The 26,703-nt window shown below is 41.0% G+C and overlaps 1 protein-coding gene across 7 annotated transcripts in view; it reads right to left on the bottom strand.

The window, feature by feature from the left end:
• Window positions 1–512: 512 nt before the first annotated feature.
• IQSEC1 (IQ motif and Sec7 domain ArfGEF 1) overlaps window positions 513–26,703 on the bottom strand; it is a 679,444-nt gene continuing 653,253 nt past the window's right edge. For 4 of the 7 annotated variants that reach the window (XM_039547792.1, XM_039547791.1, XM_039547794.1 and 1 more), the window contains 5 exons: window positions 24,982–25,081; window positions 19,623–19,796; window positions 18,749–18,925; window positions 6,209–6,258; window positions 513–4,861 (listed from right to left, as the gene is read on the bottom strand). In XM_039547792.1, the coding sequence (XP_039403726.1) occupies window positions 4,265–4,861; window positions 6,209–6,258; window positions 18,749–18,925; window positions 19,623–19,796; window positions 24,982–25,081 (1,098 nt within the window). In that variant the 3' untranslated portion in view covers window positions 513–4,264. The remainder of the gene's footprint in view (window positions 4,862–6,208; window positions 6,259–18,748; window positions 18,926–19,622; window positions 19,797–24,981; window positions 25,082–26,703) is intronic. The other 3 variants (XM_039547793.1, XM_039547796.1, XM_039547797.1) reach the window with 2 other exon arrangements.

Here is a 26,703-nt window from a genome sequence, read left to right on the forward strand (position 1 = left end):
AAAACTCCCATTGACTTCAGAGGGGTCAACATTGCACTTGAATTGATTTTCTTTTCTTCCAGTCTGCAGAACTGATGTTCTTCCACTGCACAAAAGTGAGAAACAGAAAGAGTTTTAAATGATTTATTTGATTTCTCCACATGATCACAGTTATAGTTTTACATCGATAGGGCCTGTTACTACTTACAAACAGAATGCATATTAAAATGAAAGCACTCCTTTCTTCCCTGCAATTACAAAATGGGTCTTGAGCCTCCCCAGAACAGAAGCTTCTTGTGAGCATGATCTTTCCTGAAGTCTTTAATAGTCTGCATTCAAGACCTAATTCTAACAGATTAATACAACTCAAAGCTGGATTAAAGTTCCTAGCAGGAGATAGGTACTGTATGCAACCTTAAAGTGACTGCAGACTTATAGTAATACTAATTTACACACTATATACAATTTAGAGAATTATCTATCCCCCCCCCCACTTGGTCCCATTTCCAACATCCTTTCCCCCCCCCCCCGCCCCAGATTTAATCTTGTTATTGGTTTCATTTTTCTTTTAACTATATACACAATAACTCATTTTGCAGGCAACAAGTGCAATGATATTTTACAACGGAAACAGCAAAATGCATGCTTAACTGCAGAAAACACACAGCTTCATATGGAACAGCAAGTCAACATCTAGAGATTCATTGTTTAAATATCTGCTGACTGTCTTTCAGCTCATTTTATCAAGAAACAAGAGGCTTCTGCTGCATGCAGTACATGATGGGAAAATCATTCTACACCGTATGTTTGAAGACTTTTTTTTAGCAATACAAGACATACATTATATCAGGATGAACTTTGTTTTTTTACATTGTTGTACATTTCATTAACTTAAAAAAATTTAAAAAAAAAAAACCCCAAATACATATTTGACCGTTGTCCCAGAAAAGATCTGTGGTTTTTGTTTTTTGTGATCTGCAGTCTTTAGGTTTCCCTTTCATTCTTTCAAACTGACATTATTACTTAGCCACATTATTCATGGGAACAGAGAAACATGGTCCCCGGTAGTGATCTATGCTAATTTTTAATCAATAAGGAAATAGGACTAAAACCTTTCAACGTCTACTATTTCATTTTCTCTAACAGCACACAGTAACAGAATACTGTCATCTTCTCATTCTCGGAGTGATCTATGGTGTTCTATGCAACTATTAATCTCAGATGTATTCTGACATGTTAGGCTGCTTCCTAAAGTAGTAGTAGTAGTAGTAGTAGTGAGGTTCTTAAGACTTATGCTGAGACCAAGACGTTTGTTAAAAGGTAATTAGTTCAAAAAAGAAAGAAATAACAAGCATACTGTGTCTCTTCTCAATGATTTTAAACTATGAGAAAGTTTTCAAATATTGTGCTCTTAAAGGCCCCAATACTTCAGCAGCCACAATATGACCTCTGATTTTCCATATGGAATTAGTGTGCCTACTAAGTAGGCACTCACCCCCCTCCCCAGTATATATATATGTGTGTGTGTGTGTGTGTGTGTGTGTGTGTGTGTGTGCGCAAAATCATGCACAAATGGTTTCTTGCATGTACAAAATTTGTGACAACTTTTGCACGTCATCAATTGCACCTGGCAAAATTAAAACCTGGCCCCCAGTGTAAATCTAAGGCTATTTGTTGTTACACCTTTCTTAAATGAACCTAAGGGGTGATGTGAAACCAAACCAAACCAAACGGAAATATTTCAGTTATAAAATACTTAAGGCATTGCATGCTAACTAAGTAACATATCTGGGGCCAAATCTTCCTCTCCATGGCGCAATGTCGATCTCCAGTACATATTTTGCACGTGTTCAGCACACAGCACTTTCACTGACATCAATAATTCTGCACACAGAACAAGTGCAGAAAACATAGTATGCGATGGAGAGGAGCATTTTCACCTCAGTTTTCATTCAGAGATGCAGTTTCAGAAAGACTTTTGTACCTGAATGGTATTTTTATCTTTTCTGGAACAACCTATAAATTACACTTAAACTCTACTATTGGTACACAGGTATGAAGAAAAGCCGACACATTTAAATATGTATCCCTTTACTTCAACTAATATCAACAGTAACACTGATGTATTTTGCAAATATACAATACGTAGAGTGTAGCCTCACACTATTAATGTTAGATGACATGCAGACAATTCTACTTTCCCTTATAAGAACAGTATTTTTTAAAACTGCAAGGAACAGAGCCTCCAAGGGCCCAGATGAGCCCTCATAAGGTAAGACACAGAATTTAGGATACTTTGAAAGATATTAAAAATATTTGTGTTATTCTCATTTAATGTAAGATTAATTTATAGGTGCAAAAGGGATCAAAGATATTGCACATGGGGGAAACAAACATGGACAGATTTTAGCAAAAGGCTAAACTCTAGATTGCTGTATTTGCTCTTTATGGAGATTAACAAAGTGCTCAGTTTGCAGTTTTGCTGGTATTATATCAATTGTATGAAACAGGGGGAGAGGAAAAACAAATTAAAGATACCAAGAGTAACCCAATACGGAAAGTTCATCCTTTCCTTATACAATGCTACTGTATATTTGTATTGTTCAAATAAACAGATAGATCTAGTTCTTTTCCAATTCTTTTTACCCATCTCACACTGGAACTTCTGTTTTTTTCCTCCTTCAAGTTTTGCATTTTAGCTGGTGGAGTTTTGCAGTTGTAGTTCCTTTGTTTCTACCATTTAGGTGTAAAGTCCTTGCAGTGGCTCAAAATGCTGAAACTACAAAGTATGTTCCATGTATGACTTTGTATGAGATTCAGGGATACAAAATCTCATATGAATTTGCAAATGGCTTGATTACAACACAAACAACAACAGCACAGCCTGCTTTTATATGATGTCTTGCAACTAATTGGAGTAGGACAGTGAGGGTTTGAGCATAAACTTAGCCTGCTGAGAGCTGTGTACTTGTAAACTAACAAATGTGATGAGTAAAAATGGTGAACCCACTCTGCCGCTAGCATATGGCTATATGGAATTACACTACTAAAAAACCCAAACCCAAACCAAATAACCGCACTATATTAGATACTAAAATACACCTTAAAATTTTAGAGCACTTCCATCTGGAAACGCTGTCAGATTATAGTTCCTTTTAACTGAAAAAATGAGCAAAGTCATGGTAAATAGGAAAACGAAGTGACTGAGAAGGATGGGTGTTTGTCATTTTCATGTTTGAGATGAATGTTTTTGCAGTGTATGCATGCACCTTTCATAACTCTTCATATGTGTTCATAAAATCATATGCATATAAAAGAAATGTGGATCATGTAAATTCACAGTTATCACAGCCTTTAAAGTGTCTAAGAATTTGTGTAACCAATGCTTTAAGATAACCAATGGTAAATGGTCATCGCATGTTGCTACTGTATAGTTACTGCATCTTAACTAGTTTGCTTTCCTGAAATAGCAGAGCAGTTATAATACTGATTACATATGATATTATGTTAATAAAAAATAAGGATTTATACAAAGCAATATTTTACTACAACAGTTAAATACTATGTTACTTGGCACATTTTAGTAATGATTGCTTAGAGTCTTAATATGTCTAGAGGACTTTTAAATTAAAATACTGAAATGTCTGAAATTTATTCCTAGCATTTAAAGTTTTTGGTCTACTCTTTCATATGCTATTCATCTATTTGTTACTGTCCTTCTATCAAGTGTAATTCCTTGTAAAGTCTATATTGCTAGTTTTGTGGACTGAAAAATTTGCTTTCCAAGCACAAATGTTAACTATACAGTATATATATATATATATTTATATATATATTTATATTACATAAAGTTTACTTACGTACTTTCATCAACCATATCAGGTCTACTTATTTTTTTGCCTATTGACAATAAAAGAGCAAGAATGCAACACTTGGTTCTGAATCACTTTTTTTTTTTTAAATAGGTTACGTTTTTATTATGCATGTAAAATTGTCATGGGATTTGGTGAAAAAGGAAGCTTAACTTGTATTCAGCAAGCAGCATGTTTTCAAGGCAATTGAAGATAAGGACTGTCCAGAAGACAGGCCTCCACTGAGCAGATAAGTAAAACCAATATTGATCACACTAATTCAAATTGTTGTATTTAGTAACAGCAAGCCCTTAAGCTTGCAGAAGTCAAATAAATTGTTTGGCTGAGTAAAAATCCACAGTTTTATTTGCTGCTTCCTTTAAGTGCCTTTATAACCGTGCCTAAAACTACCATTATTAGAAGGACAAATACTTCTAGACTATTGTGCTGATGCCACTGTGTTTGGGCTTAGCGCTGGTTGAAGTGGAAGGAGGAGCTGACTGTCCATGGTGATGCTGAGCATGTTGGGAATGAGAAGAGTGCCCAGGGTGAGGAGGGGGCAATGGAGGATGGGGAGGGTGGGAATGTTGTGAATGAGGGTGCTGCATGTAAGAAGAATGTGCCGCATGCTGGGAATGAGGCACATGTGGGTGGTACTGGTGCGTGTGCTGGATGTGCTGTGGAGGATGATAGTGGTGATGGTGATGATAAGGGGGTGGGTTCTGCTGCATGTGACAGTACTGTGAATGGTGAGTGTGCACTTGTGCCTGCGTCTGCCCCTCAGCTGGCCCTGCATGGTGCATGGCAGAAGGATGCTGAGAGTGTTGCTGATGCGGGATTACAGGTGGGTGCTGAGGCTGCTGCGATGGGCCAGATGGTGGATGGCCTTGGGAAGGTGGCTTCCCCCTTTTGCTACCAAATAAGGAACCTAGGAGTGAGGAAGAGTTAGGCATAGTCTGGTGAGGGCGAGATGGACACTCTCGGGTTGATGTAGCTCTTCGGCGCATGTGAGGACTGCTAATGATGGACCCCTAAAAGAAATTAATAGAAATGAAAATTAAAAAAAAAATCTTAAAATATGTTTAAAAGAAAAAGTTCACACTGATCCATCAAGTCTTCCTTACATGCTCACATGGGCTGACTATGTTAAGCGTTATAGGAGAATTGCTCTCTCTCTGACAGTTTCTCTCTTCAAGCTACAGTGGCATTCATGGCCTTCTTGGAATGCTTATAAACTTTAATAGCCATTATCTGGTTTCTCTTTCAATATTTTTATTGTAAAATTTGATACTCAAATTAAGAGAAATGTCACTGAAAGATAACATTATACCTAGGAATTTGTTTTAAAGAAAAAATGCATTTTAAAATACCAGTCACATTTTTCTTAAAATAAAAAAAACTACATTAAATTAAACTGAAATGAACACACAGTAACAAATGTTACAGTTACCATTCCAATTTCATAATAGATTTTTTTTTTATTTAAAAATAGTTTTTTCTTATTGTAATCCACAGTAGGGAAGGGTTGTGCTGCTTCATAAACCTAGCTCTATATTATATGTTAGATTGCAACAATACTTCTACAACTCATTTCAATAAGATTTCTACCTGGTGATTTTCTTCTGACCTATGGCCCAATGTTTCCTACTATTTAGCCTTGAATGGTCTATTTAGTCTTTGGAGGTTTTTTTGTTTGTTTGTTTTTAAAGACAATTAGGGACAAAGCAGTACTTAAGCATACTATACTAGATTTAAACTGCAATCTACCTAATGCAAACACACACACACACACACACACACAAAATAAATAAATCTGCAAGCTGAATTCAACGACATGAACAGTATATATAAATGGTTTGAAGATGAATGAAATCTCATGAAATCCACATTGAATTCATCTGTCTTATTCATTTTCTCCTCCCATGCCCTATCTGTGCAATTCCATGGTATCATGACTGCATACATTTAGCAATTTAACTAGAAAATAAGCAATGGGAATGGCTGAGCATGAAAGTCAATAGTTTTAGCTAGATATCAAACAGCATAGAACAGTGTACTGTGTAACGAAGTGCAAGTGGGCCTTCAGGCTGGGATCAGACCAAAATGGTGGCAAAAGGACACATCATGTTCATTTAACCATGCTTGCAGGAACAGAGGGAATAAGGTTAGCTGAAACCAAAAATGGTGCTTGGTCTAAAACAAGCCATAAGTGTTTTTTAAGCTGGAATAATACAAAGTGAGTAGCCTACGCATGCATTTTATCTGAGGCAGGCAGGTTATATGTTAGAAGAAAGAGAGCAAAAAAATATGTATATAAAAGAAAAGGTTTGAAATGCACATCATCACATCCAGCTAGACATCAGTAACTTCCTACTTACTTCCATATTGCTGTCTAGCGATCCTGCACTGCTGCGACGCCCACGCTTGCCTGCCCAGGACATGCAATACCATAGATTAGAGACTGAGACAAGACCTGGGTGAGAAATATCCGCTTCCCTGAATTACTACAGGAGCCTCTAAATGCAACTAGAGGGACCTCAGGAGACTAATTTTATATGGTACATTAAACTGCTACAGTAGCTACTAAGGCAGAAACTTAACGTTTAAGGCCATAATTAAATTAAGTTTCTGTACCTAGATGTATCCTATAAAGGAAGATCCTTTTGTTTTGAAGCAACTTGTCATAATTCCTGGGTGGTGGGTTTTTTTGTTTGGGTTTTTTTTTTAAAGAATCTTAAAATATGTATATTTTAGTCTCTACATTTAGCAGTGGGGTTATAATGTTCACTGTTGGCTAGAGTTTTAAATTGCTTAATTTCCTAGAAGCAAATTTTCCAAAATGTCCATAAATCTGTTTTTCTCAAACAGTGTTATGGGTGGAGGTTTTTTCTGAATTATGGGGAACGTTCTGGATTTCAGTGGAGAGGGGAAATGGAAAGTCTCTCTCATCCTTTGAATATTTTATTTTGAACCTCAATGGATTTCATGTAATCTTCTTTCATGACAATTAAAAAGAAAACTAAACTTAATTTTTAATCATTAAAACTTAAATGTAGCATTGTATTATGGCTAGATTTTGTTTGTCTAGCTGTGCAGTGCTTTACATTTAGGTATTAAGGCTGACAAAGTAGTCTCAGTTTTAGTAGTTGGGCTGAATTTTCCTAAGGTGGACACCAAAGTTAGTTGCCCAAACCTTACAAGTGGAACCCTCAGTTGGCTTCTAAATACTGATTTTAGGAAGCTAAGTGCTGAAATACAGGATGCCCAAATATAAGATTATGCACCCAGATTTCATAACTAGGCTGCCCAGCTAATTCATCAGAGACAATGTGTGCCTACACAGAATAGTATCGGGGGTAGCCATGTTAGTCTGTATCCACAAAAACAAGGAGTCCGGTGGCACCTTAAAGACTAACAGTTTTATTTGGGCATAAGCTTTTGTGGGTAAAAACCCCACTTCTTCAGATTCATGGAGGCAGATGAAGGCATTATTATACTGACACACGAAGAGAAGGGAGTTACCTTACAAGTTTAGAACCAGTGCTGACAGGGCCAATTCAACAAGGGTGGATGTGGTCCACTCCCAATAATTGATGAGGAGGTGTCAATATCAGGAGAGGGAAAGTTGCTTTTGTAGTGAGCCAGCCACTCCCAGTCCCTACTCAAACCAAAATTAACGGTGTAAAATTTGTGTTTAGTTCTGCAGTTTCTCTTTGAAGTCTGTTCTTGAAGTTTTTTTGTTCAAGTATGGCTACTTTTAAATCTGTTATAGAATGTCCAAAGAGATTGAAGTGTTCTCCTACTGGCTTTTGTATGTTACTATTCCTGATGTCCGATTTGTGTCCATTTATTCTTTTGCGTAGAGACTGTCTGGTTTGGCCAATTGCTGGCACATGATGGCATATATCACATTGGTGGATGTGCAGGTGAATGAGCCCCTGATGGTGTGGCTGATGTGGCTGGGTCCTCTGATGGTGTCGCTAGAGTAGATATGGGGACAGAGTAGGCAACAAGGTTTGTTACAGGGATTGGTTCCTGGATTAGTGTTTCTGTGGTGTGGTGTGTAGTTGCTGGTGACTATTTGCTTCAGGTTGGGGGGGCTGTCTGTAAGCGAGGACTGGCCTGCCCCACAAGGTCTGTGAGAGAGAGGGATCATTTCCAGGATAGGTTGTAGATCGTTGATGATGTGCTGCAGAGGTTTTAGCTGGGGGTTGTATGTGATGGCCAGTGATGTTCTGTTATTTTCCTTGTTGGGCCTGTCCTGTAGTAAGTGACTTCTGGGTACCCGCCTCGCTCTGTCAATCTGTTATCTCACTTCCCCAAGTGGGTACTGTAGTTTTAAGAATGCTTGATAAAGATCTTGTAGGGTGTTTGTCTCTGTTTGAGGGATTGGAGCAAATTCAATTGTATCTTAGGGCTTGGCTTCAAAAACAGACTTCAAAGAGAAACTGCAGAACTAAATTCATTTGCAAATTTAACACCATTAATTTGGGCTTGAATAGGGACTGGGAGTGGCTGGCTCACTACAAAAGCAACTTTCCCTCTCCTGGAATTGACACCTCCTCATCAATTATTGGGAGTGGACCACATCTACCCTGACTGAATTGGCCCTGTCATCACTGGTTCTAAACTTGTGAGGGAACTTCCTTCTCTTCATGTGTCAGTATAATAATGCCTGCATCTGTAATTTTCACTCCATGCATCTGAAGAAGTGGGTTTTTTACCCACAAAAGCTTATGCCCAAATAAATCTGTTAGGGTATGTCTACACTTACCGCGCGGGTCGACGCGGTGAGTTCGACTTCTCGGAATTCGAACTATCGCGTCTAATCTAGACGCGATAGTTCGAACTCCCCGCGCACTCCGGTCGACTCCGGAACTCCACCACTGCAAACGGCGGTGGCGGAGTCAACCTTGGAGCCGCGGGCTTCGATCTCGCGGCGTCTGGATGGGTAAGTAGTTCGAACTAGGGTACTTCGAGTTCAGCTACGCTATTCACGTAGCTGAACTTGCGTACCCTAGTTCGACCCCCGCCCTTAATGTAGACCAGGCCTTAGTCTTTAAGGTGCCACCGGACTCCTTGTTGTTTACATAGAATAGTTATTTTTATTGAATTTAGCTTGTTGGATATTAAACTAACAAATGTAAGAATGTTCTGTTTAGGGGATGATCAAACAAAGCTATCATCATCAGGATGAGGCGTGGTCAGCGTCTCCAGACATCTCCAAAAGCCACATGCATTCCTCATTTCTCTCTCTTAATGCCCCACCACTTTTCTTAAAGGCCCAGTGTCACCACAAACCTCCCTCCTGTATTGGAAGGCTTGATACAGTTCTCTTCAGAGCCTGCCACTGCTGCTCCAAAGAATGTTGCTGGAGAGGGATGAGATATTCCCTTCCCCCTTGCTATGGCTAAGGGTCCTACTTTTGCAACAATGCACAGTTCTCAACATAAACCCTTTACACTGAGATTATGTGTTTGCAGATGAGCAATTCCTTTGGAAGAGCTCTTTGCCAAATCTTTGGGGACATTCTTTACTGCAGTTTTAGCTTGCTCAAAAACATGACTATACTGTACTGTACACCATGAGAGAGAAGCGGTTTTGATTATCTTATAATTCTTATTGCCTAGTTGGGGTGAATTTTGCTCTTTGTTTATTGGAAGTAATGGTGCTGGTTGTGAGAGTCAAATCACTCCTGTTAGCCAATCCACAATCCTGAAGGAAGATACCCATCTCCCCATTCAATGGTGAATATTACGCTGGCACAGGTGAATAAAAGTGACCAGGCATGAAGGAACATAGAAAAACCTAAGGTCTCCCACTGAAGGTAAAGCAGGAGTGAAAATGTTCAGATGCCACAGTGATGAATGCAGTATATGTAGACAGATGGGTGAGCATCTGTCTATGTACCTAAGATGACTGTGGGCAAAGGAATACTAGCAGAAAAAAGTGAAACCATATTTGTGACATCTATAATGATCCTCATATGATCACTAACTAATCCTGTATAGTAAAGAGCCCTCTGGTAAATTCTTCTAAGAGGAAAGATGTCATTTCTTAAAAACAAAGCGAAACAGGTTCACTATGGACTGTAGACAGACAATCAGAAATGGAAATGACCTATTAGGTCCTACAGAGTATTCCCCTTGCCAATGTAGGATCATTTTATTACAAACTATTCTTCAGTGCTACATCCATCCCAGCTTAAAAAGTGTTCTTTGAGCTGCAGTCTTCAAAAGGCATTGCAGGGAAATGGTAAGTCCAGGATAGAAGGAGCTTATTCAGCTGTTCTGTATAGCATAATCCTACACTAGAATGATTATTAGCTGCTGTGCTATAAAACCAGGTGGTGTTTACCAAATTTATGACTAACTGTGCTCAGCAAGTTGTTTTTTACTTTAAATATTTTTGAAGGTCATTATACAACACTGTTTCTCATTCCTCTCTTTGTAAAATTAAATTCCAGCTCTCTTTCCTTTCCTTCGAAAGTTATCTTGTTGTTCCCCTAACCAATTCACAGCTGTCATGGTTGGTAATGGACTGTGATAGGTTGTATGCTGCTTCTGAGTAAGCATCACTACGGTGCACTACTGCAACACACCTCCACATGTACAATCAAGGTCACTTTAAACTTGATAAACTTGAAACAGTTAGAAATTATAATATCCTTACAGAGACTTGCAAATTCTGTGAGCTCTTACAGGGAATCATGAATGAAAATCCATTGTGTCCTTGCAGAAATTGACCTTATAGATATGTAGAATGTTATAGGAAATGTTAAATATTTCAGTTATTACTACTGTACTGTACTTCTTGGGTCCATCTGCTCTATACCAATGAGAGGCATACTGAGATCAAGGGCACTTCTTGTGATTCAGTTTGTGATTCTTGGCTAAAATAGTCTGGAAAAGGATTCAAATTATGTTCTTAGTAAAGCAAACTATTTTAACAGTCATTTACCAAATAATGAGTCACTGTACTAGCTTCAGCACATTGTGAAAGTGGTATTCATGAAAGTGGAAACTGTTGCCATCCACCCTGATTGAATTGGCTTCGTTAACACTGACCCCTGACTTGGTAAGGCAACTCCCATCTTTTCATGTGCTGTATATTTATACCTGCCTACTGTATTTTCCACTCCATGCCCACGAAAGCTTATGCCCAAATAAATTTGTTAGTCTCTAAGGTGCCACAAGGACTCCAAGTTGTTTTTGTTGTCACCTAGTTATCCAAAGGCCAGGCCTGACACAAGCAGAGGTAGTTTAAAATGCCCAATACTACCTCACCGACGTGCCTCAATCATAATCTGGAAGGACCACTTCTAGGGGTCTTTTAATCCTGTCTTTTGGTTGAGGCATGCAATTATGGTCTTGACCACTTGTGATCATTAAAAAACTCCTGGCTCTCTTCACATGAGGAGCGTTATCCTGGGTACATTGGTCATATTCAGTGCAGGATGTAATTATATAGAGGGGAGAAGTGAATAATTTCCCCTCTATAAACCAGTGGAGTAGTGTTGGTGGTGGCTATATTTCAGGGGTGAATGTGTGGGTGATCTCTGCATATATATATTTTGCAGAATATTTTGGGTATTTACATAAACACAAGGTTCCGGATTTTTTCATAAGAATACACTGTTAAAAATGGGGTATATGATGGGAATCAATAGAAGCAGGCTATGGTACACATATCCAGAGACATGTACCATGCCAGGCATCACTAACATCCAATGGGGGCAGAAGGAAGAGGACAATGATAGCAAGGAAAGAGGAAAATTGTGGCCTTCAGGTCTGGTATCTCCCCTACACCACTTTCTCTGTGGGAGCAGATTCAGCCCTTCTACTCCCCTGGAGATCTTGACTGCTAAGGCAGGAGAAGAGTTCTAATGTCTCATACCCCAAATAGCGTTCGTTTTGCCTGCTTCCACCTCAGCCCAAGGGAGAAGAGTGAGAAATTTTTAATCTCCTCCAGCATCATGTGGATGAGGGAGGAGCTTAGAGCCTGAACCATTCCCTTGAAGACTCCTCCTACTGGTGGGTAAGGGTTCTGCAGCTGCATGAAGTCTTTATATGGAACATACAGGGTAATGAAGATCCCTGCACTCTTTCCCCAGAGTGTAAACTCTGGACAAGAGAAAAATTGGAAAATACTACAAAGGATTAATACAAACCATCATATATTGGGGTCAAGAGCAGGAAAAGTGTAAAAAAAAAGAGACACAACCAATGAAGTTTGGGGCAATATACAAGAAGCACAGGGACTATTTTTATACTTGGGCTCTATTTTACTGTTTCTGGCCCTTAATGCCAGTCAATGCTCATATATTATTACAGTATAAGTATTGGGGATATGTGCTGAGACTACCAGGAACAGTGCCCGCTTGCAGCTGTAGTAACAATAGCCTTGCACTTCTGTAGCACGATCTCAAAGCATGTTACCACAACAGGAGAGCATCAGACTTTACCACAGCTCTGGAAGGAAAAGGACAGTTACCTTTTCCTTAACTGGTGTTCTTCAAGATGTGTTGCTCATGTCTATTCCACAATAGGTGTGTGTGCTCGCCACGTGCACAGGTGCCAGAAGTTTTTCCCCAGCAGTACCCATGGGGGAGAGGGGGAGTGCCCCCGTGACCCCTGGAGTGGCACCTGCCTGGCACGGTATAAGGGGAACTCCAACAGAGGGGAAGGAGGGTGAAATGTGGAATACACATGAGCAACACATCTTGAAGAACATCAGTTACGGAAAAGGTAACTGTCTTTTCTTCTTTGAGTGATTGCTCATGTGTATTCCACGATAGGTGATTCCAAGCTATATCTGTTGGAGGTGGGTAGGAGTTCACAAGTTCCCAGGATGGAGCCCTGCCAAACCTGACGTCATCCCTGGTCTGGGGGACAATCGCATAGTGCGAGGTGATCTCCGGAAGGAAAGCACACAACCGGTTGGAGAAGGGAAGCTTTATTTGGGGTGGATCCCTGATGAGGACTGGCAGGGCGCCCCCAAGCGTCCCGTCAAAAATACCTTTTCCCCCGCCAGCTTGCCCTTGGAGGACCCAGGCTGGGGGGCAGGCCGAGACTGCCTCTAAGGGCATCTCTTATAGTCCCACTGCTTCTTAAGGGCGGCCTTGTACTTCGGGACGGTGGCCTGGGCAGGAGTCTGCTGCAGCTTGAACTTAGGTTTTGCTGGAGCCGGGACATAGAGGCCCAGAGTCTGGAGGGTCATGCGGGAGTCTTTCATGCCATGCAGCCTTGTATCTGTTTCCTCGGCAAACAGAGCTTTCCCGTCAAATGGGAGATCCTGCATGGAAGACTGCGCCTCACTGGACAGCCCAGAGAGTGGGAGCCATGACGCCTGTCTCATGGACATGCAAAGGCCACTGATCGTGCGGCCATGTCCGCAGCATCTGAGGCTGCCTGCAGGGATGCCTTAGCGGCTGTTGCCCCTTCCTCCACTAGCGCCTTGAACTCCTTCCTATCACGCTCCTGGAGGGAGTCCTCAAACTTAGGCAGAGAACCCCATAGATTGAATTCATACTGGCCCAGGAGAGCCTGATGGTTCGCCACTCATAACTGGAAGCTCGAAGATGAATAAATCTTCCTTCTAAAAGAGTCCAGTGTCCAAGAGTCTTTGTTCTTTGGGATCGGGGCCGGTTGACCCTGCCGTTCCCTGTGGTTGACCATCTCGACCATCAGGGAGTTGGGCACCGGGTGTGTATACAAGTACTCATCCCCCTTAGTGGGTACAAAGTACTTGTGTTCCGCCTTTTTAGAGATGAGGACCAATGAGGCCGGTGTTTGCCACAGGGCATTTGAAATCTTAGCCACCCCTTCATGGAGAGGCAAAGCCACCCTACCCAGTGCCGATGGGGACAATACATTAAACAGGGAGTCGGAGGGCTCCTCTGCCTGGAGGTGTAGGCTTGCTGCCACCCTCTTTAAGAGATCTTGGTGAAGTCCTCCTGCAGGATGGAGGGTGGCGGGGCCACAATCGCCTCCTCCGGGTAGGGCGAAGAGGCCAGTGCCGTGCTCTGGGTGTCGACTGGCACCGGAGGGTTCACCACCTGGTCAGACTTCAGGAACAGTGCCACGGACATACATCCCACCAACTTCTTTCTCGGGGGTCTGGAAAAGGGGGCCAACAGTGCTTCCTAAGCTCTGGCCACCAAGCGAGCTCTCACTGGGGGCTGCACCGGAGGCCACAGTGCCCACTGGTACCATTGGGCCGGCCATGATGCTCGGTGCCACTGCACCTACTGTGGCACTGGCGGGGCCAGCTGTCTGGGTTGGTTGGCCTGGCCCATTGAAGGACTGCTATGAATGGAGACCAGGCTGGTGTAAGATCTGCTGCTGTCTCTGGACTCGGAGGAGTGGCGATGCCGGGATCTACGATGGCCATGGGACTGAGATCTTGACATGGAGGACCTGTACCAACAGTAATAGCTGCTCCGCGAACAGCCTTGACGGGTGGACTCGTGACGGTGAGACGCCGGCAATCAACACCTGGGGCTGCGATGTCTTGGTGGAGACTTGGAGCGGGAGTCCAAGCGGGAATGGCATCGATGACTGCCATGACTAACTGTGGTACCCTCTCCGAGACGAGGACCGGCAGCGATGCCCGCCGGAGTCCCATCGATATGTCCCGGGCTGCCTGGAGGGCTTCAGGTGTGGACGGCATCTGAAGGGGCCAGGCTACTCCGCTCAACTTGAATCGGAGGCCTGGAGCCCAGTGGGGATCGAGGACTGCCCGACATGGGCCTAGCCTCTGTCCCAGACTTCCCTCAGTGCCACTGCAAAGAGGGAGTCTTCCTGGCCCTCTTGGCGTGCCCGGTGGATGGGAAGCAGTGCCAGCTGGTCGATGGCACAGGAGGGTTGCTGCATACCGACGCCACGGTGCCGGATACCGGTTCGGAGTGGCGTGCCGGGGTCGGGGTCAGCACTGTCTCCATCAGGATGGCCTGGAGCCTAATGTCCCTTTCTCTTTTGGTCCAAGGCTTAAACGACTTGCAAATATTGCACCTTTAGCTGATATGGGTTTCTCCCAAGCAGCGCAAACAGTCTGCGTGCGGGTCACTTCTTGGCATAGAACGCCTACAAGAGCCGCACGACTTAAACCCGGGGCGCGGGGCATGCCCTGGCCCGGACTCACTGACTAACTAAACTAATTAAACAGCTAACTAACTACAGGTGCTAACACTGAACGAACAAACAGTTCTGGGGACGAGCTACAACAAAGCTGGAGCAGAGCAGTTCCGACGCACCTTCACTGGCGGCAAGAAGCAACTGAGGGTGTGGGAGCGTGCAGCTCCCCTTATACCGTGCCAGGCAGGCGCCACTCCAGGGGTCGCGGGGGCACTCCCCCCCATGGGTACTGCTAGGGGAAGAACTTCTGGCACCGGAGCACATGGCGAGCACACACACCTATTGTAGAATACACATGAGCAATCACTCGAAGAAGGAATCAATATTTGTCCCCATTTTACACATTGATATGGTGAGGCATAAAGAGGTTAGGGGCCTGATTTCCGAAGATGCTAAGTACTCCCAACTCCATAGGAAGTAACTGGGAACTACAGGTGCTCAGCACTTTCTGAAAATCAGGTATGACTTGCTTGAAGTCACCCAGGAAATTTGTGGCAGATATAGAATCAGAAACCCACATATTCCCCCCAGTCCTGTCTTTTAATCACAAAACCACTGTTCCCCCATTAATAATTGTGATGGGATAGTTTTCATCTTTCATATCTATGTGTAGGCCCATTTCAATATCATAAATGGAAGAAAGCTTTGGAATTGTCTGAAGTTCTCTTAGTGTTTGGCACAATCCATTCCTTTTCTAGTTGCATTTGGTTTAACATTTTACACATTAATTTGGAATTGTACATTCTAGGGTAAATAAGTATGTTTTTTCTTGACTAATTTTCAGTGGACAGAGCTAATCACTCTGACAGTTCAGGCTGACATTTGAAAAAGGATGAAGTTTTAAATGCTTTTGACTCATTTACGTTTTGTAACACAGCTGGCTGCCAGTTCCCATTTCTACTTTTTATTCCAGGGCAGCAGATGTCAGATCAGAGAGAACAAGATAAGGGTTATTAAATACTAACCTTAAAACCCTCAAAGCCCTCATTCATTTAATTTTTGCAAATACAACTTATGTTTTCATGGAAAAACGAATAGAAAAATAGCCAGCAGCAAAGAGTACCTGGTCAATATCAGATATTGTTTCCCTGTTGGGGAATTGAAGTATTACTCTCCAAAAACCAATTTCAGCTTTTAGGAGGTGAAAGGATCCAAAAATCTTTTTCTTCTTTAGATTTGAGAGACTAATTTATTTTTTCCTTTTCAAGAATGGAAAAAATTTTAAAGGCACTTTTCCCTACTACTATTCCTCTGTGATAGGTATAATGACTTCCGGCAAAGGGAAATTAGCTCATTTTTTCCAAACTGCAGCTTCATCAGAAACCTGCATAGCCAAAACTTTCATTACAGAATCAGATTCCCCTTTCATAGAACCATATTTTCAGAGCGCTTCCAAAAACACCTCTGCAGTGTTCCTTAGGAAATTATGCACCGAACTCTGTGCATATGCAATTATTCAGTTTTCACTTGTAAAATTGGATTTTTGCAGAAACAATTAAGGAAATCCTTTAAAATTTCAGCCCGTAATCCCCATTTTCTAAACAAACACTCATACACACACAGTACACCCAGATCCTCTTTCTTTATCATCCTGTATTTCATGCCATGGCAGTACAAACACCAGGAATTAGGATGAACTAATTTCAGCCCACCTTTTTCACAAGTTATTTGTATGTCTGCTGCTTTGGTAGAGTCATTGAGCCACACTGCCTCTGCTAATTGGTACATTTTTCTTTGGTTTTTCTAAGGGTCATCTGTTCCATACTAAAACAAAGTGAATTCCCCCAAGCAAGCTAAACTTAGAGGAGGTACTTGTAAATTTACTACAGTGATTTTGATATATCACAGAAATAGTAGTATATACCTAGGGACTGAAAATGGTGTTTTATTAACCTAAATCAGGTGACAGGTGTGTAATTTTTCAAGTTAATTGCACTGCACAAGACCAAACAGAAGCTCTCCATAACGATCAGTGGGTAAATATTAAAATTAAGTTCAGTTGGGTTTAACAAATTTGTCGATAAACCCTCCAGTCTGCAAATGATTTCTACTTTCTATCATGGAAAAAGAGCACTTTCAGTAATGAGCATGCCAACAGCAGGCATGCAGTTTTGAAATATGAAAGTTTTCATGATCAAGAGGAATTCATCTTGTTTATTGCACATAACCCTCTAAAGGGATTTATGTACATGGCAATATTTGGAAGACTGTGATGGAAAATTCCTATGGGATGAAAAGAGTTAATCGGGAACCACGCAAATTGGTTTGTATAGCCATGAAACTCCCACATCCAGTAACATGGCTGTTCTCATTCTAAAAGAACTTAAAATAAAACAAAAGATGATGAAGCTATCTGTACAGCTTAGATTTAATAACGATGAGGACTTGGGCTGGATCCAACCCCCACTGAAGTCAATGGGAAGACTCTCACTGACTTGAAGTGGGCTTTGGATCAGGCCCCATGTCTTTTAATGATGCAGATGGGTATAGATGGATATAAACAGAGAGTAAACAAAAGTGATAATAGGGGTGTGTGTGTATGTGTATGTATACGTATATATACATACATACACACACATACACACAAACACACACACACTACATATTCAATTTACCCGTGTTTTATTTACTGCAGCACAAATCCTTCTCTTTGATATTACAAGGAAAGGCTAACCAGGGCTAACTAGTCAAGATATACACAGTATTACAAAATTATGCCTCCACTGTAGATCATACAGCATTTAAAAAACAAATCAAAATAAATAATACAGGCAGATAAAACTCTTTTTTTTTTTAAATTCAATTGCTGCTACTCTTATGGTTACGGTCAGTGTGGCGTGGCTGGTGTTACAGGTATAACTTCCATTAGCAATAACAGGAGTAGCGTGCCTAACATTCTAAACACAGGGCTGAACATTTACCCCTCGGAGTCTGGAAAACATGAGGGTGCTAATTACTAATAATTCATGGCATGTAGCAAACAAACAAATAAAATAAAAACAAGCACATACCACTCTTTCCATTTGTATTTTTTTTAAACGTATAAATATTACCAAAAAAAAAAAAGAAAAGAAAAATTTTTTTTAGATAGGTCAGTTCCAATTTTAGCCACAGCAGCAGCGATGAGTCTTGGGGACATTACTACTGTGCCCAGCAGGGCTTTTTCCTATTCCTTTGGCAATAGTATTTTGCAAACAACAGTTTCAGCAAGAATTAGGACCTATGTTGTGCATAATACAATGACGAGATATAATTCAGTTATACTGTGTGACTGATGCTATCACTCTAGATAGAATTTAGTAGGGCTTCACTCAATTTCATTCATCAATGTAGTACATGGGTACACTTAAGCACAAAATACACAGGAAGCAGTCATTGCATTGGGACCTCAGTGTTTTCTTTTTCTTTCTAAGTCTACATTAACAAGGAGGTAATAAATAAGAGAAAAAACAAAGGAATTCTAAGTGGGTTATTCCTAGCCCTAGTCAACCATTTTTCTATAATACACTTACAATTTTTCCTCTGTCTCCATTCTCCTTTAAAAGTATACATAGCAAGCTATAACAGTTTGATATTTTCAAATAGAGTTTGTTCAGTACACTAACGGTAAAATAAAATAAAAAACAAACCCAACAAATGTTAAAAAAAAAAAGCAAATAGTTAAACTTTCTGTATTGCTTCTTTACATGGTCACCATTCACAAATGAGCTTATTTTTACACATATCTATCACACTTCTTTGCACGCACTGGTGTACAGAGCAGGGAATAAACGTGGTGCTTACCAGCTTCAGAGAGGTCTCTGAGGGAGCTGCTGAGTGCACTCCTTTTCAGTCCCTCCCCAGTGGCATAGCTGTCATCCAGGCAGGCTCTGTTCAGCGTCCCATTGCCAGATTCTTTTTTGAGGCTGGAGCACTGGGAGATGCTTGGACGTACCACACCTTTCTGTTTTTCTAGCTCAGCTGAAACAAAGAGAATGATTGTACAGTTATAGTTATTGACTATAATGAAATGGACCAATGACATGGCAAACAAAATATTATTATGTATCCAGAGGTGTCAGTTTATTGTGGAGTTGAACGGCACATGGAAGAAAACTTGATCTCTGTCCCAGTGACTTTATAACGTAACATGCAATGAAAGGATGTCATGCTGGAAAACTATAATATAAAATCCTATGTTTAGCTAGATAGATATCTGCAGCTTCCAGTATGTTCATTTGCATAATGGCTACTGAAGCAGCAGCAAACATGATGCTTTTCAAAAGAATAAAGTTTGATATTAAGAGAAACAGAGTCAAAGTTCTTCAAAAGTCCATCTCCAAAAGACAATACCTCTTTGTAAGAAGCCATTTAAAATAGCCCTAAAACTTACAATGCAATTTATTCACGCTATTTGGTACAGACCTACCCTCTACTTACTCATCAGTCGGTTTTTGCTGGTGCTTAAGATATATTTCCATTGCAATTACATAGTACACTAGCTACCAGTCCAAAGATCCTGGCAGGAGTTTTAGGAATCACTGTTTTATCTCTAAAATAAAAGCCACAGATGGGGAGCTACATTATTTTAAGACTTAAATCCTGGTGGATTATATTACATACATCTTAAACAGATTTACTAATGTTGATTAGTTTGAAAATGCTCTATTATATGTACCTTTGTACTTACACTCTATTCTGTGCTTTTCCATTTCTTGAACTTCTGCAATAGACTCTCTCAAGTCATCCGTAAATTTCTTTCTATCCTGAGGATTGGGTGCGTTGAAATTTATTAGGACTTTGATATCTGCTCCTGGAACAGCTGATGTGAGCCGAATGCCATTTGGATAATCTGTGGGTGGGGAGGGGGAAGTGGAGAAAAGAAAAGGCTAAATAATTTTTATTATGTTTAATTTTCTTCTCTTCCATTTTTACTAATTTTTTCACTAATTCTCTGTTACCATTTTTGAACCCTGGACAGACGGCAGAGAAAAGCAGTTTTTACTACCACATTCAAAACCTCAGAAGGCCATTTTACCTGCTCAGAACCCAGATGCATTTTCTAAAGGAAAATAAATCTCACTGAACATCCACATGGACAATTATCTCACACACACACACACACACACACACACACACACACACACACACACACACACTTTGTAGTAGCAATGTCAGTAAAAAACACCAGGTTTGGCTGATTTGCTCAAAGGGACAACTTGTTTAGGCCTAAGCTAACCTTGACTGAAGTAAAGTAAATCTCAGCTAGTATCCCTGGATTTAAAACAAAAACGCTAACCAAACATGTCTAGTTTAAATGAAAACATTAACCCGAACATTAACAAAGACCTAAACAATACTGCAGCAAACAAAATCTATTGAAGGTCTTTACAAATAATATATTTTAAACATTTATCTATTATATATTACTAGTGTGTTACAATAGTTTGATTCAGTAGATTGCAAACAATGACACACTTTATAAATTAAGTTTAATATTCTTACTCATTATGGGCCAAATTTTCAAAACTTTCTCAGAAATGATGCCTGGCATCTTTGCACATGAAATTGTTGGCACACTAACAGTCTCATTTTGCATGTGCGAATCAGCCAGATGAACTACTATCCAGTCTGCACATGCAAACAACTGTAAGTGCAAAATTTACAGATGTCATTTGAGATAGTAGGTCAGGGTCGCCTTGAAAATATAACACTTAGGTATATAATTATAGTGGACATAACAGAAAGAAAGCCTAAAGAGTTCAAGAGACAGGGGGCTTAGTGAAAATGCCTTGAGGAATATTAGAACTTTCTATATATGGAACTGCTTAACTTAATGTTCCATAATAAATACTGAGGTATTTAAGCTTTATACATTCGTTCCCTTAAGCACCGACAGTACTGTGCAGCTTGGAAGAAAAATCCATGAGAAAAACACATTCATAACTCTTCCCAACAAGTCTGATAATTTAAATTCAATTGTCCTGATCCTGCCACTCACTCATGTTCGAGTGGGAGTTTTGCTGAGCAAAGACTCTAGCAATAACCCTCAGAATTATAGATTCTTTTTGGTCATTTTGTTTTGGTTGTTTGTGAGTAAAAAGGCAGGATGTGTTTGTATGTGTGACTTGTAATGTTTTGTATTAACCTCAGCTCTCCAATCACTTTTTTTGTATAATGTTACCCACCAATGTCATGCTTTGATGGAATAAAAATGTGCTTATTCTGTAGGGCATGAACAGTGACATCCTGACCTTTATTTACAACAATGGGGATCATTTTCAAGGCATTTAATTAAAGCCCACTGTAAATGATGGGGCAAATGGCCCTTGCTTATCAGATTGTCTTAATTTTAATTCTTGAACTAGCTGCCTGTAGTCCAGTTGTGCATCTAACATAGCAGACCTTAACAGCTGGTCACATGAACATCTGCCAGTTGAGCAGAAAAGTACAGACATACAGAGATATACACATAATGAAGATTTTTCTCTACTACAGAAAATGGTTTCAGTTTTTGCTTGATCCCTGGAAATGAAGCCTCACACAGTCTTAGAACATGTGCAGTAAATAATTTAATACAATTTCTTTCCTGAGCCATCTGACCTTATTGATGGGCAGAAGGTCCACAAATTGAATACTATGTAAATACAGATCTCTTCCACGTATTAAAGTCCATGATCCATTATTCCAACACAGGGTGCTTCCAAGTGTACAACAAAATGGAATTCAAGTATTGTAGATTTCTATTTAAGCAGAAGAACAAATCCTCTCTCATTGCCATTCACTCAAGAAACACCATCTGGTGCGAGACAATTTCTACCCCCAGCTGCCAAGGTCATTGTGTTCCAAAAAAAAAAAAAGTATTACACTGCCTTAAAAAGTGCAGAGTCAAATACAGCTACACTTTACACAAAGACTTATGCACCATCCAAAGCATACAGAGCTTCAAACAAAAAGGAAATCAGGCCATTCACCTTTCTTGAGTGGAGGAGGAGCCAACTAGCTAGTCAGTTATAAACTAGAAAAAGTGAAGATTAAAAAAAAAAAAAGAACATTCATAAAGCTGAGCAAGGAAAAGTAAGGCAACTTAATAACTATGAGGACACCTAGACAGAAATTCAAGCTACTGAATTGCACATATCAGCTCTACTACACAGACCAAACTCCCCAGTAGCAAACTCCTATGGTCAGCGCTGCTATCAATACAACTGATATTCCTACAGCAGCAAACATTGACATAAATAATTTAGGTGTTAGCTGGACTCCACTAAAAATACATTGCTAACCTTGTTTGTAAATATAAATGTTTTCCTTGTGGCCTATTTATGCAATAGAGATAAATGCCATACTTCCTTGTCTGCAGCCAACAAATCCCATAATATATTTTACCCTCATCAGCTGTCATCATCAGTCGACTCAGCATCAGCCAAATTGAAAGGTTTCGCTCCCTTTGCCTTAGTGACACTGGCCTCAGAATGTTCATGAACCTCATTCCCTGAGAACAAGCTGATTCTGATAGCTGCAACATGCAGATTTACTGGATGGATTGATATTGGTTACTTGCATGCTCTACAGGCCCTGCAGTACTTTGAGTTAGTCTCCTCTTACCCACAGGAGTGTAAGAGAATATGAATTTCACAGGTTATAGGGGACTAGACTTTCTCTTCCCCTTCTGATGTACTGTTTGCACATTCTGAGCTCTTTGCCCATAAATAATAGCTTATACACAGGTTAGCTGCACACTTTGGTTTTAAACTTCTTTAGAAAACTACTTTTATTTTGACAGTTTTAAAAAAAACTTTACTTTCCAACAAGGAAATGGGTTAATACAAGCACACTTCAGGGCTATGAGCGTGACTGATGCTGTTGACTAATGTGCAGGATCTCTGAAGGATGGACACATCATCCTCTTTGGCGGGTTTGCTCCTTCCCTTTAAGAAGCCACCACAAGGCTTCTCCCATATGGGGACCTAGAGGGTTCCATTCCGTCTTCCCTCCTGCTCATTGTGCCTGCACTTCTGCAAGAGGCGATACATAGTGAGATGGCTTGGGCTGCAGCAGCAGCAGTCTGTGGGTGGCACTCAGAGCTATGTCTAATTTCCACTGACTCCAAGATACCATAAGTCTTTATGTTTATACGGAAATGAGGATGTGGACAAGAGGTTTACTGATAGCAAAAGGCATGGTGAAGTGTCTCTAGGATTGGGCTAAGTCAGTAAGTGTGCCCTATATTGAAGTATGTCTGATCTTTGCCAGCGTAGTTTTCAGTTGAAGTTATGTTAGATCTGTAGCTGCTTCTGGATGCCCAGGTGACAGCAGAGGCAGACACCTATTTTCATCTATGACCAAGCTGTAAATGTTCCTATCTGATGTGGACTGTACCTGAGTAAGTCATGCCTTTGTAACCTCACAGCTAGATTACAGCAATAAACCGTAATTGTAACCCCTTTAAAAATCACCCGGATTCTTCAGCTCATGTAAAATACACCAACTTGTTTCTTTATTTGGATGAGCCATTTGAGCATGTGACTTCATTTTCAGGGGTTATGGAAATGGCAGGCAAGGAGCACCTTGGAGAAACCAGAAACTATCGTACCACTGAACCACACTGGATTTGTTACGCAGTTCAAGGTTTTGGCTATTATCTATAAAGCCACACATGGTCTGTGTGCAAAATGTCAGAGAAACCACTGATGTCCGATAGAAACAGCTATGCTTGCTGCTAGATTGCTATTGCTATTGATTTCTGGCGTTCAACTCTCCAGGAGCAGTGGCAAGATATTCATATGGCTGTCTCCTGGATATTGAGTTTGGTACATCTGACAGGTGAAGCATTTAAATTACCCTGGGAACAGGAGATGCAGGTTTTTAAACACAAAAACTTGATCTAACTATTGTGATAGACCCAGGCCAGATGGGAACAGCAGAGTAGTAGAAGGGAGATATACTGGCCACTGGATAAGCACTTTTCTGTTCCCTGAGTGACCAGAGCAGGGGCTGCGCCAGACTAATGAGAACACCTGACTTCAATTAACCTGCTAAGAGTCAGGTGAGGTTGTTAAGCACCTGACTCTAATTAAGGCCCCTCTGATGCTATAAAAGGGCTCACTCCAGTCATGCCAAAGGGAGCCAGAGGAGAGGAAGTGATTGTGAGGAACTGGGAGCAAGAGGTGTGCAAGAAGCCAAGAATGAATAGGCATACTGCTGGAGGACTGAGAAGTACAAGCATTATCAGACATCAGGAGGAAGGTCCGGTGGTGAGGACAAAGGTGGTGTTGGGAGGAGGCCATGGGGAAGTAGCCCAGGGAATTGTAGCTGTCGTGTAGCTGTTCCAGGAGGCACTTTAGACAGCTGCAGTCCACAGGGCCCTGGGCTGGAACCCAGAGTAGAGAGTGGGCCCGGGTTCCCCCCAAACCTCCCAACTCCTGATTAAACATAGAAGGAATTGACCTAGACTGTGGCTTCTACCAGAGGGGAAGGTCTCTGGGCTGTTTCCCAACCCACAGGGTGAATCTGTGAGGCGAGCAAATCTGCCAATAAGCGCAGGACCCACCAAGGTAGAGGAGGAACTTTGTCACACTATATTTTGTATTTATATTTTAATTATGCAAGTTCCCTAGGTACTGAGTTGAGTTATAAATCAGTAAAGATATTAAACAAACAAACAGTGGCTGAGAGACTGTTTTACACAAAAGCAGCAAAGTGTCCTGTGGCACCTTATAGACTAACAGACGTAATCTGTGTCTCAGTCATTATTTAGAACTACATGTCTGTTAATTGCAGCTGAAGATCAGAAAAGGATACACCATAATTTGTCCTCACTGCATTCAGAAACACCATTCTGAGCCAGATGTGATGCCTATCCTTAAGCCAGAAGTCTCTCGACATTCCTGCTATTTTCAAAGAGCATCTTGTATTTAACTCTAGGGCTAGTTCCAGCACATACTGACTTGACTCCTAGACCTAAGAAACTGATGGGCAGCTCTTCATTCTGATATCAGAAAACTATATGGAGAAAAACAGAGAAAAAGACTTACACTGATTCTCAAAAAGAAGAACTTGCATTCCATAGAGGGAAAAGGACTGTCGAAAACTGTACGTGACCGAATTCTTCTTCTTTTGAAAGATCTTGGTGACCTGAAAATATCAATTAAAAAAACCCAGACAAAATAAGAATGTGTTCTTTGATCTGAACATCAGTGGAAAGTATTCAACTATAATAGTGAAACAATTCTATACACATTACTTTAATTACTCTTTGTACTGGCATATCAGAAATAGATATATATTTTACCCAAAGACAGCTTCCAGTCTGCAATACAGTAACTATTTACTACTTTTGCTTCCCCCCCCCCCCCCTGCACTGGAACTGGTCTATTGGGATATGAATCTACAACCTTTGCTTGCAGAAAGATAAACAAGGCTTGAAAAATGTACATGACCCCTACCACCGAGAGGGCTTGGGGTGAAAATATCTGTGTTACCATATCTCCCAAGGCCACTGCCCCTAAATCTTAAAGAAATGAAACAATTACATATTGTTTATTGAATGTAATTTAAAAATATGTCATTCAACAGAAACTTGCTATGTCTCCTGCCTTTCCTTCCATCCTTGATCAGAGTTTATCTTTTAGTTATTTTCAGACTGTTCTCTCTCCCTCTAACCTCTTACTTCTTTCTCTGCCATAGTTGTTTCTGTCTCTCCTACTCCCCCAAAATCTCTCAGTACTTGACTCCCTTCTATTACCTTATTCTATCAGCCTCTTCCCTCCCTCTGCCACCCTCCACTCTCATTCCTATTCACTCCCTCTCTTACTCCTCATATGTAGGGCTTGAGAGGTTTACCAGACACTTAGGGTATGTCTAAACAGATTACACGAGTGAGCTTCTAAGCTACTTCTGCCACCTCCCTCCCGAGGCTTCAGAGCCAGAGCTCCAGTTTGAGTCGCAACTTCAAAGCGCTTCTACACAGATATTTTTAGAGAGCTAGCGTGAGCTCTGCCACCTCAAGTCTGTCGACCCAGGCTGAGAGGCTCACTTCCACAGACTGTGTAGATTTATCCAAAATAGCTCAAGGACTAAACCACACACTAGTCCAAGAGCTACTCTCAGATAAAAAACTGAACCAACTCACAGGGACAGTGGTAGGATTCCCAGTGTGTGGTCTGTGGGATTATCTTTTGTAGCCTCCCGCTAGGAGGTGTCTGATAAGTCTGAAGCATGCATCCCTTCTGGCTACTAGACAGCAGAAGGAGCTTTTCCTCTCTCTGTCCTCTGTGCTACAATGAGATTGCAGACAGGCAGAACAGGGTACAGGCCTGGAACTCAGGAGATCTGGGTTCTACTCTGGGATCTATTGCTGACCTGCTGTGTGACCTTGGTCATGTCTCTTCACCTTCCACTGCCTCAGATTCTCCTCCTGCCCTTGGCCTCTCTTGTCCAATTAGACTGTGTTTGTACAGCACTTACTACACTGGAACCCTGATTTTGACTGAGGCCTCTAGGCACTAAAGAAATACAAACAAACAACATCTAATAACCTGCTCTTCAGTGTCTGTTTTTGGGACCTCCTCCACCGTGACTAGATCCTCCCTCTGCTGCAGCTCACAGCTTGCTCAAGTTGTGGCAGAATAAAATTGACTCAGTTCTTGTAATTTTAACTTCTGAATATAGAGTTCCCCATTTGCACCACTGATAACTAACGAGATTCTGGCCAGTTTTCACTCTGATACAATTTGGCAAAGCTATTAGCATCAGAC

This window comes from Mauremys reevesii, linkage group 7, assembly GCF_016161935.1.
Source record: "Mauremys reevesii isolate NIE-2019 linkage group 7, ASM1616193v1, whole genome shotgun sequence".
Taxonomy (NCBI): domain Eukaryota; kingdom Metazoa; phylum Chordata; order Testudines; family Geoemydidae; genus Mauremys; species Mauremys reevesii.